Raw genomic sequence first — 15,443 nt, forward strand, 5'->3', positions numbered from 1 at the left:
TGATTTTAGCCCAGTTTTCCATTCTGTCAAGGTCATCCTGTATCCTGTTTCTGTCTTCTACTGTATTTGCAACCCCTCCCAATTTAGTATCATCTGCAAATTTAATAAGCATTCCCTCTATTCCTTCATCCAAATCATTTATAAAGATGTTGAACAAAACAGGTCCCAGGACTGATCCTTGAGGCACTCCACTTGTCACTCCTCTCCAAGAGGATGAGAAACCATTCACAAGCACTCTTTGGGTACGGTCTGTCAACCAGTCATTTTATTTATTTATTTTACTTATATCCTGCCCTCCCTGCCAAAGGCAGGCTCAGGGCGGCTCACAAACCGAGGATTGACACAAGCACATTAGTGTGACCGGTAAAATAAACAACAATAAAAACATAAAACAGTTGGTTAAAACATTTTGCGTGTGCTACTATAATATTTTCAGGCAACGACTGAATTTTGGTCATTAGCTGTACTCAGAGGTCTCAGGATTGCCATAGCGTGATAAGATAGGCCATTGGTGGGCCAGTCCTGTTATGGGCCAGGCCATTGGTGGGCCAGTCCTGTTATGGGCCAGTCCTGTTGCTGCAGATTTTACCATCATGTAAATGCCTGGTGGAAGAGTGCCGTTTTGCAGGCCCTGCAGAACTGTAAAAGGGCCCTAACCTCCTCCAGCAACTCATTCCACCAGTTAGGGGCAGCAACGAAAAAGGCCCTGGCTCTCATTGTTTTGAGCCTCACTTCTCTGATGATGGGGACAGTCAACAGGTTTTGAGACCCTGACCGAAGTGCTTGCTGGGGCATGTGCAGGGAAAGGCGGTCCCTAAGGTATGCTGGACCCTGGCCATATAAGGCTTTAAAGGTTATGACTAGCACCTTGAAGCGAATCCGGTACCCTATCAGTAGCCAGTGCAGAGCTTTCAGCACAGGCTGCATGTGTTCCCGTGGAGAAACTCCCATTAACAGCCTGGCTGCAGCATTCTGCACTAGCGGAAGTCGCCGGATCTGGGACAAGGGCAGCCCCATGTAGAGAGCATTGCAGTAATCAAGTCTCGAGGTGACCATCACATGGATCACTGTTGCCAAGTTGTCGCGTTCCAGAAAGGGGACCAACTGCTTTACCATCCGCAGATGGTAAAAGGCTGACTTAGCAGTGGCAGCTATCTAGGCCTCCATTGTTAAAGAAGGATCCAAGAGCACCCCCAAGCTTTTAACCTTGGGCGCCAGCATGAGCTGGTCTCCTTCGAAAATTGGTAAATGGACCCCTGGTCCCGGACTGCGGCGACTCAGATACAGGACCTCCATCTTCGTTGGATTTAATTTCAGACTATTCAGCCTGAGCCACTCCGCCACAGCATGCAATGCTGCAGACAGATCTTCCAGGGTGGAGTCAGGCTGGCCACCCATCAACAGATAGAGCTGGGTGTCATCCGCATACTGGTGACAGCCCAGCCCATACCTCTGGGCAACCTGGGTGAGGGAGCGCATGTAGATGTTAAATGACATCAGAGAAAGAACCACTCCCTGCAGCACACCACATACAAGTGGGTGTCATCAGGATAGTTCGCCTCCTAGTGCCACCCTCTGTCCCAACCCTGGAAGAAGGAGGAAAGTCAGTTCAAGGCCGACCCCTGAATCCAAGTGTTGGCGAGGCGACAGGTCAGTAGCTGATGGTCGACTGTGTCGAACGACGCCGACAGGTCTAACAGCACCAGCACTGCCAAGCCACCTCTGTCCAGGTGCCTCTGGAGGTCATCTGTGAGGGCGATCAGAACCGTCTCCATCCCGTAAACCGGATTGATGAGGATTAAGCACGGATGCATCATCCAAAAAACTCTGAAGCTGCACTGCCACAGCCCTTTCAATAATCTTGCCTATGAATGGCAAGTTAGACATCGGCCGGTAATTAGCCAATTCAGCCGGGTCCAGAGATGGCTTTTTTAAAAGGGGGCGAGCCACTGCCCCAGCTCAGTCATCTCATCTCAGTTACAGATCCACCTAATGGTAACAGGATCCAAACCACATTTTACCAACTTGTCAACAAGTTATTTAATGATGACAAAATCTATCTTAATAGTATTTCTCCTGGAACTATAACTAATCCCAAGACTACAGAGATCAGTTTCCCTGGAAGGTATGGCAGCTTCTGGAGGGCAGATTCTATGGCTTCACATTCCTGCTGAGCTCCAAATTTACCTTACCCAGGCACCACCCTCAGATCTCCAGGATTTTTCCAAGCTGGAGTTGGCAACCCTATTATGCTCCCCACTGACCCTGATATATTGCCAAACTTTGTTCTGTCCCAGAAACATGGACTAGAAAAAGTACCAGAAATAAAGCTACCAGAGAAGCAGTACACAGAAAAATGCTGTGAAATAAAGCTTTTAAAAAGTCAAGAACAGTGTTCCAGGAAAGTACATACTAACATGTTACAGCACTTTGCTAAGAGAAAGAGAAAAGTAAATATACCACATCATAATAAAAACAATGTTGAGGTTCAAATAAAGAACACTACAAATGTAATTTTAGAGCAGAGAAACATTTTGACACCAGCAATCTTGTGAGATAGGTAAAAACAATGATTATCATAACAAAAGCAAATCACTGGCTCCCAAGAGGATGTCCTTGAAGCCTTTCATTCTTAAATATCTTTTCTACACTCAAAGTTACTGATATCTAACACTTTTCAGCTTTATTTTTTATTTATCACACATATAGTCCACCTTTCTCACTGAGACAAGAGGCACGAGGCAATTTTAATCAATACAAATAGGGCATCTGATAAACAATGCAGTAGAGGTTTGGCTTGCAGAAATCTGAAAACAGAGCCAAACTCAAACAGAAGCAAAGCAAAAGCATTAATGTGACCTGTTAAACTGCAGAAACTGCATAGTCAGATCTTACTTATAGTCACAGACTACATCCTAGATACAGTATAGATCACAGTCCCTGTTCCTCTACCAAAGCATATTTCTGAAAAAAATTTTAAACATATGATAAATTTATTTTAAAAATTCCAAGTTATACAGAACTTTGTTGGATGAAGTAGTATCAAGTAGATTAATTCCATATATAACAAAATTCTACTATGTATAAAGTATTATGGTATATATAACATTGTAGAATATCTTATTTAGCATTTAAGATAATGTCCAGTTCACCAATCAATCAATCAATAGATAAATAAATATCTTATTAAGGATAAAATAACTGATAATTGAGCTAGAATTTTTTACTCTTAAGCTAAGAATAATGTCTTGCTCCATCCCAAGCCAAACAAAAGGGAATATTTAAATAAATATCTGAAACATTTAATTATAGTCTAGTCCTATTACTTTTATGAAAATGTATTTCTGAACAATTCAGTTTGGTATACTTGCAGAAAGTAAGGCGTATGGGAGCCTTTCTGACCTCATCAGGCAGACCATTCCACAAAGTGGGGGCCATAACTGAGAATGCAGTTGTTGATTTTGTCCATTTGGAGGGTGGCACCTGCAGAAAGCCAGCCTCACTTGAGTAGAAGCTGTCATGGTAAAGCATAGGGGATGACAGATATGATGAACCCAGGCCATGAAGGACTTTGCTTGTGATGGTCAGTATCTTGAATTGGGTCTGGTAGCTGATAGGTCAATGGAGTGACTGCAAAATCAGTGTAATATATATGTTCCACTTAGCTCCTGATAATAATCAAGCTGCAATATTCTGTACCTTCTGGAATCTCCAAGATAACTTCAAGGGGAGACATAGATAGAGTGCTTTGCAGTAGTCTAGTCTCAGTGGTTCCAGGAAAAGGGTTGAATCCCATTAATCCATCACACTAGCAGAGCTGTTTTTCTCTGACAGAAGGAGCCTTCCCCTGAAGCAAGAGATTCCCTCTGCTTCCTGTACTAGTGCAACAGATATATGAGATCCAGCCCATAGTCCAGGTAGGTAATGCACATTCTAGATGTGATTCTGAATGCTTAGGTGGGTTACAGTTGGAATTGGCAATTTCCACAGGTTTCCTGTTCCTCCTGCAGACTCTCATGTCATTATTCAGGGTCCTCTATCCCCTAAGAGCAGTAATTTGGTGAGATCAGCTGGTTGCAAAGGGAGGGGGAACAGGAAAGTTCCCTTCTGCTGAAGAAAAATCTAGGCTGGATTGAACCCACAAATTGTGTCTTTCTATATAGAGACAGGTCTCCTAGACATCTCTTTCTCCTCACCCTAAGGTCAAGAGCTTAGGCGTGCTCCTTGAGTCCTCCCTTACAATGGAGGCTCAGGTGGCAGCCACCGTTAGATCTGCCTTCTTTCATCTTCGGCAAGCGCGGCAGCTGGCCCCTTACCTGGAGCGCAATGACTTAGCAACGGTAATCCATGCTACGGTCACCTCAAGAATAGATCACTGTAATGCTCTCTACATGGGGCTACCCCTGATGCTAACCCGGAGACTACAACTAGTGCAGAACGCTGCGGCACGGCTGTTAATGGGGCTGCCACGACGGGAGCACATTCAGCCAGTGCTGAGAGAGCTGCACTGGTTACCTGTTGTGTTCTGAGTTCGCTTTAAGGTGTTGGTACTAACCTTTAAAGCCCTCTATGGTCAGGGACCTGCCTATCTACGGGACCGCCTTTCCCCATATATCCCCCAGAGAGCACTGCGATCAGGGACAAAAAATCTGTTGTCTGCCCCTGGCCCAAAAGAAGCCAGGCTATGCATAACAAGATCCAGGGCTTTTTCGGTGGCAGCACCAGAACTTTGGAACACCCTCCCAGAAGCTATAAGGGCCCTGCGGGATTTGACGGCGTTCCGCAGGGCCTGTAAGACCGAACTGTTTAAACAGGCTTTTGCGGTTTGATTGAAAAGGGGCTGCCACCGGACATCCTACAGAATGCTGGCGATCATAGTCGGAAAGTCAATACCGCCTATATTGGATTGAAACAGCGCTAGAATGGTTTTAAAATTGATAAGTAAATTATGGTTTTATATGTTTTATTGAATTGATTGTTTTTATGATGTTGTAAGCCGCCCTGAGTCTGCTTGCGGAGAGGGCGGGATATAAATGTGAAGTAATAAATAAATAAATAATCTTTCATGGATGTGAAGCACACTAGGTGCTTATGTAGCATAAGGGTCAATATACCAACCAGGAAGTCCCTGGCTCAATTCTCATCTGTGCCATCAACTCACTGGTTGGGTTGGGCCTCTACTACCCACCCCCTTATGAAGATGGTGGGTTGGATCCAATGATCCCTTCTGCTTACTCTTCCTTCAACAGAAGTGTTTGTAGCAGGAACAAATCTTTGGATTCAATACTAATTACTTTCGTAACAGTACCTCACAGACAAATCAAGATGGGTAGCTGTGCTAGTCTGTCTGTAGCATCAGAAAAAAGTAAGAGTCCAGTAGCACCTTAAATAATAACAAAATTTGTGGCAGGGTATGAGCTTACATGAGTCACTAGTATCTGAAGAAGTGAGCAGTGACTCATGAAAACTCATACTCTGCCACAATTTTTGTCAGTACCTCACAGAGTTCTTGTTAGGATCATACAATATGTAAAGTACTTGGGACTCTTAGAACTGATCATTTCTATTCCTGCTCTATCCCATAGTAATGTATTCTGCAAAAAATCTGTACTGATGGGCAATGAAACAAATAGAGCAGCAAGACAGTGGATGATGGCATACATGCCTGAAAATAGGGAGGAGTTGCACCACTCATCTTAGTGAAAGCAGCAGCAACTCTTTAAATGTACTGTGCCAAACAATAACATTGATTTTTTAAAAAAAACACACACATTTGCATTCCTTACTGTCCCCTTCCCATTTCACATATGGCCATGGAGATTACCTATAATAACTGGGCCTCCAATAAGATTGCCAGGTGTCCAGTAGTGATCTGGACAGTCAGTGAAAGCACTGGACTGTCCCAGTCAACTGGCAACTGTACCAATCCCACACAGTGCAAAGCACAGTGTTTGGATTGGAAGGAGTGCTTGGGCTGAGTACTCCTCAGTATGGATGGGGTGCCTCAAGTTGTTTTTTAAAAAAAATCTTACAACCGTAATATCCTAAATGCAGCTTCATGAAAGCCTGAGACAGTTATCACATGAACACATAAAGCTGTCTTCTACTGATTCGGATCACTGGTCTACCAAAGTCAGCGTTGTCCACTCAGATTGGCAGCAAGTCTCCAGGTTCTTAGGTGGAGGTCTTTCACATGACCTGATCCTTTGAACTGGAGATAACAGGAATTGAAACAGGGACCTTCTGCATGCCAAACAGATGCTTTAACACTAAACACTGGGCAGGCTTTCTGGGAAAAAATGAGAAAGGTATTTATTTATTATATTTGATTTTTTAGATTGTAAGCAGGGTTCAGGGCAGCTTACAACAGAGCCTCTAATGTACCTCTAATGATTCGCAGAGTCCTTGGATGATTCTTTAACCATTGTGGGGTAGACTAACTGCAGGAAAGGATAGACCAGAGGTGTCAAACTCATTTGTTACAAGAGCTGGATTAGACATAAATGTTACTTTGCTGGACTGAGCCATATGTATGTCATGAAATGTGATGCCAGGTAATAGAGATATTTTACCACTGACCATGACCCATTACCCCCCTCCCAGCAGAGCTTGGAGACACACCAGCCCTCCTTGCCCCTTATGGTTGCCAATTCTGGGTTGGGCAACCCCTGGAGATCTGAGGGAAGGCCTGCATTTGGAGAAGGAAGGTACCTCAGCAGGGGGGGGGTATAATACCCTAATATAGGCGATCCAGTCCATATTCAGACTGGTTTCCCTCCAGTTACTTGATGGGCCATATGCTTGACATATCTGGGATAGACCTATGTATGACCTCCTGAAGCAAGCCCTTAGCAACTTTTAATGTAAAAAAACACCACAAAAATAATGTTGGGAAGAAAGCATCACAGAACTGCCCATTTCATATAAACTGGTGCTCATATTATAAATTCCCAGAGTATCATGATATCATAAGTTACAGTCTTATTATGTAGTGCAATAATTATATATCACTCTACATTCTGTTTTGCTTTTAGCAGAAACTTGGCTTGGAATCCTGCTGTCATTGTCAAGAGAAATATTGTAACATAGACTAACACATTCTACTAGCTAATAGAGTTTGGATTAATTGCCAACAGCAAATCAATTCGGCCGAGGCTGGAACTAGACATTACATCAGACGCACAGCTGCCACTGAAAATAGTAGCACTACATCTCCTCCTTGTATTGCCCTTTAATGTCTAGTAACACAAAATATGTGACAAGATATTACTGTACTCCAGGTTTCCTTGCTCCTGCTCTGCTTCACTGGCTGATAGTTCCAAGGGAAGAGAAACTCGGAGCACTATGTCTCCAAGTCATATGTTCTGAATTACTAGATATTGCTGGGGAAGGAGAAATGATAAGATCCAAGGCTGCTATTTTAATCAGGACTCCTATATCTGTTGTGATGTCTAGTATAGCCTTGAAATACACAGAGAGAAAAAATACAATGCAATCTAAAACAGAAGTGTTCCATTCTAAACACATTGACTTCAGTGTTCTTAAAAGCATGTGATTCTGTTTAGAATTACATTGTTAGTATCTTATATAATACATAGCGTTACCCAGTCTGTGTTGGAAAATACCTGGAGACTTTGGGGGGTGGATCTGGGAGAGGGTGGGCTTTGGGGAGGGGACAGGCCTCAGCATGGTACAATGCTATAGAGTTCACCCTTCAAAACAGCCAATTTCTCTAGGGGGGCTGATCTCTGCCTGCTCAGTTGTAAAAACAGGAGATCTCCAGCCCCACCCCCTGAGGCTGGCAACCCTACTTTGCAGAGTGGCTGGAAATCAGTTGTAAAAGTGGGAGATCTCACCTGGAGGCTGGCAGCCCTAATGTGCCATATTTCTCCCCACTCAATAAAGCATTCCTATGATGGTTCCCATGCCTGGTATAAATGGTGGAATCAGCTTCCTCTGGAGATTCGCACCCTTCCATTCCAGAGGGCCTGTAAAATGGAGCTGTTCCACCAGGCTTTTGGCTGAGGTGGGCAGGCGTCCTTAACTAGTCACACCATCTAACTGGCCTCCCCACACTGATACTGACTGATACTGACTACCATCTGAACAGGACTATCATCTGGACTGGAAGAGATCGGGTCAACGTAACTGTAATTTTTGGACACCTAGGTTAGGTGTCTACCTTTTCCATGCTGCCTTGATTTGTACTTAAATTGAGCTATTGGCTCAATTGTCTTAAATTTTAAAATGTGTTGACTGTTTAATTAATAGTAATAATAATAATAATATTTAATTTGTATCCCCCACTCCCCGCCGAAGCAGGCTCAGGGCAGCTCACAACACAGGTACTTCAACAATTAAAACAATACACATTATATGTACATACATATTAAAATCAAACATTTATAAAATTAATCATCATTGTAATTAAAAAGCATTCTAAGATTATATTAATATTAAAATCTTGATGTTATACATCTTACAGTTTTTCCGTGGCGACGGTATTATTCAACAATATGCTGTAAGATCGTTAAGTAAAGGCCTCCCCACTATTGTTTTATTTATCTATGGATGTATTATCGGTTTTAATTGTGTGATGTATTGGAATCTGCCATGAGCCCTTATGGGAAAGGGCGGAATAGAAATCCACTGAAATAAATAAATAAATAAAATGCAAGCAGGCATGGGAACTAGGTGTTAGTGTTCCAGGAGAATGGAAATATTCTGGAACCATATTTTTTTCTCCAGCCAATTTTGTGTCTAGATCCTTTGCTTGTACTGTGACAACAAATTTTAATGGGAATATAATTTCCAACACCATAATGGGATGGTTTTCTGACACAGTGCTTCTCCAGTTTAGCACACCACCACGTCTTCTTTTTTTTTTTTGCTGACTCTCAAGCCCTCCCCTCCTCCCTCTAGTGAGAATTATTTATTTATTATTTCTGTTAATCCTGCCTCCCTGGCTCCTCCCATGAATGGCTTGGAGCAGCTTCCCACATAATACATTAAAATCACAAACAATAAATGCAGTAAAACACATAATTAAAACTGAATTAATGCCAGCTATAACTTAAAAGCAAGTTTAAGTCAAATGTATTGTCTGTACATGGCCTCCAAAGTTCTAGTTTCACAGAGTAGATAGGTATGGCCACAACTCAAAGGGCCATGACACAAGTTCTAATAAATCTCAGGCCCCAAAAAACATTATGTTTGGCCATGAGGTGGGTCAGGTTTCTCAAATCCAGTTCTAATTGTCTGAAGAGCCAAATGTAATCAGGAAATCCAGCTGTACTAAGACCCAATTCAGCTCAGTTAGAGGTAGGGGTCCCAACCCTCCCGCCCTAGCGGGGGACCCCAGGTTTTCCAGCCTCTTCCCCCGCTCCCCAAAAAACAGAAGCGGGGGAAGAAACGGCGCGAAGGAGCGTGGCGAGCCGCCCCTTCTCCGCTTTACCGTGGCTGGGATGGGGCGGGAAGGGGGCGGCGGCGGCGCAGCGGCATCGCCTGCGCCACCTCTGAAGTGGAGTAGGGGGGGGGCGGCCCGGGCCAGGAGCATGGGGGGGGTGGGAGAGTGTGCCGCTCTAGGCTGTGCTGGGAAGTGCCTCCTCCTCAGACGCCTTAGCTGCCCGCCCACCTTCCAGCGCGGCCTCAGGGGGGAGAAGCGAGAGGGCCACTCCAGGCCACGCGCGGAAGTGCCTCCCCTTCCTGCTCGGTCTCCGGGGCAACGCCAAGCAGAGGCTCACTCGCCTGCCACCCGGCAGCTGCTGGCTTGGCCCCCTGGGGGGTGGGAGCGCGGCTCCCAGGGAGGGCAGGTGGGGGTGGCTCCTTGCCTGTCCCCTGGGTCCACTTGGGGCGAGGGGGGAGCCGCTGGTGGGCGGGCTGCTGCCATGGCTGGTCCTGCCGCTGCCGCCACCACCATCCGGATCGGGGACCAGCTCATCTTGGAGGAAGACTATGACGAGACCTACATCCCCAGCGAGCAAGGTATCCCCTCCTCGCCCTGCCCGGGGGGTGGGGGTCACCCGAGGGGGGTCTGGGCCCTCCTCCTCCCGCTGTAGGGTTGCCAATCCCCAGGTGGGGGCAGGGGATCCCCTGGTTTGGAGGCCCTCCCCCCACTTCAGGGTCGTCAGAAAGCGGGGGGAGGGGAGGGAAATGTCTGCTGGGAACTTTATTATTCCCTATGGAGATGTATTCCTATAGGAAATAATGGAGAATTGATCCGCGGGTATCTGGGGCTCTGGGGGGGGGCTGTTTTTTGAGGTAGAGGCACCAAATGTTCAGTACAGCATCTAGTGCCTCTCCCCCAAATACCCCCCAAGTTTCAAAACAATTGGACAAGGGGGTCCAATTCTATGAGCCCCAAAAGAAGGTGCCCCTATCCTTCATTACATCCTATGGGAGGAAGGAATTGAAAAGGTGTGCCGTCCCTTTAAATGTGATGGCCAGAACTCCCTTTGGAGTTCATGATGCTTGTCACAGCCTTGATCTTGGCTCCGCCCCAATGTCTCCTGGCTCCACCCCCAAAGTCTCCTGGCTCCACCCCCAAAGTCCCCAGATATTTCTTAAATTGGACTTGGCAACCCTAGTTAGAGGAGGGTCTTTAGACTTCCTCCCCATAATGTTTTCCTGAACCAAAATGGTCTCAGGGTAATCCTGTTTGGCCTGTTGTAATTTGGTTTAGTGAGAGCCAGTTTGGTGTAGTGATTAAGTGGGCGGACTCTTATCTGGGAGAATCGGATTCCCCACTCCTCCACTTGCACCTGCTGGAATGGCCTTGGATCAGCCATAGCTCTGGCAGAGGTTGTCCTTGAAAGGGCAGCTGCTGTGAGAGTCCTCTCCGCCCCACACACCTCACAGGGTGTCTATTGTGGGGGAGGAAGACAAAGGAGATTGTGAGCCGCTCTGAGACTCTGAGATTTGGAGTGGAGGGCGGGATATAAATCCAATATCACCACCATCATCTTCTTCTTCTCCATGTGCACTGAATACTGCAGGGCAAATAGAACTCCCTTTTCCAAGCCTGTTTCAGCCCAGGAAAACAGTGTGGGGAAGAAGGCAGAAGTCCCTCCTTTTCCCATACAATGAGCCTGAACCAAACTACATGGTGGTTTGCTTGGGAACTTTGGTTCCCTAACACTGTGTTTGGCTGTTCAAGCATCAAAGTCAGATGCAGGAAACCCAACCAGACTCATGACTAAATGTAATTACTAGATTGGGCCTCATCCCTTGACTGGAACAGACTTTGCCCTGGAGATAACAATAAACTTCCTTATTTAGCTGGAGTGTGGCTGAACAGGAGAGGGAAGAGGCATGGAAAAACTTCCAAAGAGACAGAACAAGAGAAGCATTACACAATACAAGAATTTCTAGTATTCAATGGAAAACGGTTATTGGCTATTTTTGCTTGTGGATAGTGTTAGGAGAAATTCTGTTAAATTATCTTTAGTCAATAGGGTTGCCAAACCCCCACGGCTTTTTTTGCATGAGCGTAGCACGCACAGTGCAATGATGTCACTCGTAAATGACATCATCGCACCAGAGACGTTGCATGCCAGCCGCTTTAAGAGCTTCCAAGAAAACTTTATGGTTCTGGATGCTCTAGCAATCTGGGAGGAAAACTCTATGGTACCATAGTTTTCCTCCCAAATTGCTAGAGCGTCTGGGAAAACCACAAAGTTTTTCTGGGAGCTTCTAGAGGTACTGGCACATGACGTCACCGGTGCAATAACGTTGGGAGGGGATACCCCTGCCAGCCCACACTGGGTTGGCGGGTTGGGGACTCCCAAAGCAGGAGTACCTCTGCCCCACCTGGAAGCTTGGCAGTCCTGTTAGCCAATTTCCTCCTGAAATCCAACAATCTATTTCTACATTTAGGATCTGGAGCCTGTTTCTAATAAATTCTGTTTTAATCAAAGATAAATTCAAAGAGAGGTGAGGCAGGAAGGGAGTTCTGTGGACTTTAAGAATTTCACTTGGTAGATGCTCAGAGGCAAGCATTGTCTTCCCAAACTACCCTGTCTTCCTGCTAGAGTACCATTATGTGGTCTGTAAGATAAACCAGTGGCAAAAGCTCAAGTTACAAAATGGTGTGTTGAGAAATCCCTCTTTTAAAAGAGAAAAAGGTTAATGAGTCAATGGCTTTATCAGAAAAACCCAATTTTGGAAAAAGAAATCCCTCTTCCCGTAACACTATTTCCAGATACACAATGAGCTTTCTCATTCTCTGTGATGAAATCCTTTGCATTGAAATAAGTAAACCAGTTCAATTGGGCACACTGTCCTGATATATTCAAGATGATTCAGTCTTCCTGGTAGATATAAAATAACAAGGAAAATAAGATCTAGGCAACCATGAATCTTTTTTGTTTCTAGATCTGTCTGCAGCATAAGAAAAGAGCAAGAATCCAGTAGCACCCCAAAGATTAACAAAATTTGTGGCAGGGGATGAGATTTTCTGAGCAACTGCTCACTTCAGATACCTTCTTCTCTGTTACATACAGAAAACAGAGCTCAACTGAACATCCCCAGCAAATCAGATTGGATGTTTTTGGATGGACAGAATTGCTACTGATACAGTGGGAGATTTTGTCACTGCTGTCAGTGAAAGCACAATGCCACTTCTGGAGAAAGCCTAGTAGTGACATCAGTTTTCTCTAGGAATTCCCTAATACCATGGAATTTACAGCAATCCCTAGAGGAATGAAAAATTATGGGGGATTACATCACTTATGGAGAAAACCTGGAATTAATGTCATGCCATCACCACTGGTGTCTCCCCCATGCCCCCAGCCCTCCAGCTTGTTGCTGGCTGAGCATATGTTTTACACAGAGGGTCATTTTGTAGAAAAACAGGTGGTGGAGCTCATCCAGGGATTGTTATGCAGCTGCACCTACTATTCAATGGACAAGGAGGTGGAACTCTCAGAAAGGTTCAGAAGCTGAGCTCCTGTGAGCTCCCACTGAATCCGAGGTCTGGTTTTACAGAGCCATCTTAAGCAGTTACACCCTTCTGACTCCATTGAAAGCAATGGGCTTACAAAGGTGTATCTCTTTTTAGGATAGTGTTTCACCTCTCCCAAATGTTATATCTGCAAAATGGGTAATGCTTGATTATCTGGAGTTTGTCCTATTATGGGTACTTTACAAATATTTTGTTTTCTATGAATATCCTACATTAATTATGTGCAATCTCAAATGATACATCTTTTTTTAGTGCAGGGGACATTACTCAGTTCTCTTGGGTTTTACAGAAAACATAAAGAAGAATAGATTTCCCCCTCCCCACACTTACCAGATCGTCCATCCCTTTGAAAGTCAACATGGTACCACTCTCCATCATTCACCTTCTTTAGCAAAGCTTTTATTTTAATTGTACCGGATCCCATATCCAGCAGCAGGTAGAGGTGGCCATCAAGCATTTCAATAGCAAAGAAGTCAACCTTGACCATTTGTGGATGTTTGGCATCTTTTTGATGTCGTGGTTTGCCATGACTGAAAAGGATTAACCCATTTGGCTCAGTAGTGCGGAAGTCAAATGATATTGATCCTGTTTTCTTTGCATTCCACTTTGGCAAAGAGATAAAAGACTCTGGTGTTTCAAAAGTGATTGGGTCCAAGGTTGCTACATCCTCACATTTAAATGCTACAATTCCATGGATCTTCATTTTAGGATCTCCTTGTTTGGCAAGCCGAGATAGTTCCAGCCTCACATCATTATTTTTATATACAACCTGTAGAGAAAACACACTTATTACCACAGTGGACTAAGCAATGCAAGCAAAATTGAATGTAGTTAGATACACTAATATGATAAAACTTCATGTATCAGAATCAGGAGAGGGAAGGTGGCACAGGGTGGCCTGATATTGTCAGATCTTAGGAACTAAGCAGGGTCAGTGTTTGGAAGGAAGACCACCAAGGAGGACTCTGCAGAGGAAGGCAATAACAAAATACCTCTGCTTCTCAATTGCCTTGAAAGCCCCTTGCTGGGGGTCACCATGAATCAGCTGTGACTTGACAGCACTTTACACACACACACACACACACACAGACATTAGAATCTGCCTTCTATAGCTGGGAATGTGTGGCTGCAAGAGATATGGAAATTCTGTACCTACCCATATAGTAAGCAGCTTACGAATTAGTGCCGTCATTACATAGGTTTAATGATAGATTCAGGTGGGCAACAGTGTTAGTCTGAAGCAGTAAAACAAAGCTGGAGTCCAGTGGCACCATTAAGAACAACATACTTTTATTCAACGTATAGCCTTTTGTCTGCATGCACATGAAAGTTTATACCTTGAATAAAACTTTGTTGGTCTTACAGGTGCTACAGGACTCAAACTTTGTTTGTTTAATGATGTGTATTTTGGAGGACGTTGATTTTAAGGGTTTTAAAATGTGATTTTGTCATGTATGTTTTAGATTGTTAGCTGACTTGGTAGCCCTTGCAAGGGCAAAAGGGCAGGATTTTGTAAATAAATAAAATGTTAAGTGAGAGCACTTTGTTAGGTCCTATGGGACTGTAGGTAAAAACTAAGGGTGGTTTCACATAGGAGGTTTGGCCTGACATAGCCCTGCCTCCCATTCAGATTAAAAGCACATGATCACACAAGCACGTCTGCCCACCGAGCTGCACCTGTTCTCACCCCATCTCCAGACGCCTCCTATCCACATTAAAAAGCTACCTGGATTTTTCCAGTAGCATCCCCCTGAATAGAATGTAGGTCGCATAATCGGCTGATGTCAGAATGCTCCAGGGTGTCTCATAAGCATAAGAGTCGTGTGATCATGCCAAGCCATTTCTGGCACATCTTGGAGCGCTTGTGTGCTTTTCTGCTTGAGCGCATACACAGAGGACCTTTTTTAAAAGAACGGCCCTTTCTGCAGCGGGTCATGGTTGAGCCATGCTAGCAGTGTGAATGGGCAACCATGGACCGCTGCTGGGATCCTGTCCCTTCAGGGGCTGCTGTCTGACAGCCCAAAAATGGACCAAACTCAAGCGGGTTTTTTTCCCTACGAGATAATATTGCATCAATTGCACAGTGTGAAACCAGCCTTGGTCTGTATGCCAATACCCAGCTCTGGTCAAAGAAAGAAAGGAACTAAAGGGAGATATGCCATATAAACAAGAAGTTATCTAACAACAGTAAGCCAGAGAAGGTTATGTGATACCTCTGATGGAAGGCAGGCTTCTGGACTTAGGCAACTAGAAAACTCCACTCTTTCTATATTCAGTCTAGCTATGTAGATTACTATAGACTAGACCTTGACGAGAACCAGGTATGGCATCTTGCCACATGACAATATTTCTGCAACATTGTAATTGACCCCTAGATAGCCCCCTTCTTGTGTAGGGCAAGCTTAGCATTGCCCCTGCACCTAGAATGAAGATGTCAGAGTCTCATTGTATATATTAGGGCTATGTATAGGTAATTTCTAAA

At 44.6% G+C, this 15,443-nt stretch overlaps 1 protein-coding gene across 16 annotated transcripts in view; it reads right to left on the reverse strand.

Moving 5' to 3' along the window:
• The window catches only part of NRXN1 (neurexin 1), a 1,496,060-nt gene that overhangs the window by 841,385 nt on the left and 639,232 nt on the right, over window positions 1-15,443 (reverse strand). For 10 of the 16 annotated variants that reach the window (XM_060248963.1, XM_060248954.1, XM_060248923.1 and 7 more), the window contains exon 1: window positions 13,292-13,726. The exons of the other annotated variants lie outside the window; for them this stretch is intronic. In XM_060248963.1, the coding sequence (XP_060104946.1) occupies window positions 13,292-13,664 (373 nt within the window). In that variant the 5' untranslated portion in view covers window positions 13,665-13,726. Of the gene's footprint in view, window positions 1-13,291; window positions 13,727-15,443 lie in introns of those variants that run through there. 16 annotated transcript variants of the gene reach the window in all.

Source organism: Heteronotia binoei, chromosome 1, assembly GCF_032191835.1.
Source record: "Heteronotia binoei isolate CCM8104 ecotype False Entrance Well chromosome 1, APGP_CSIRO_Hbin_v1, whole genome shotgun sequence".
Classification (NCBI taxonomy): Eukaryota; Metazoa; Chordata; class Lepidosauria; order Squamata; family Gekkonidae; genus Heteronotia; species Heteronotia binoei.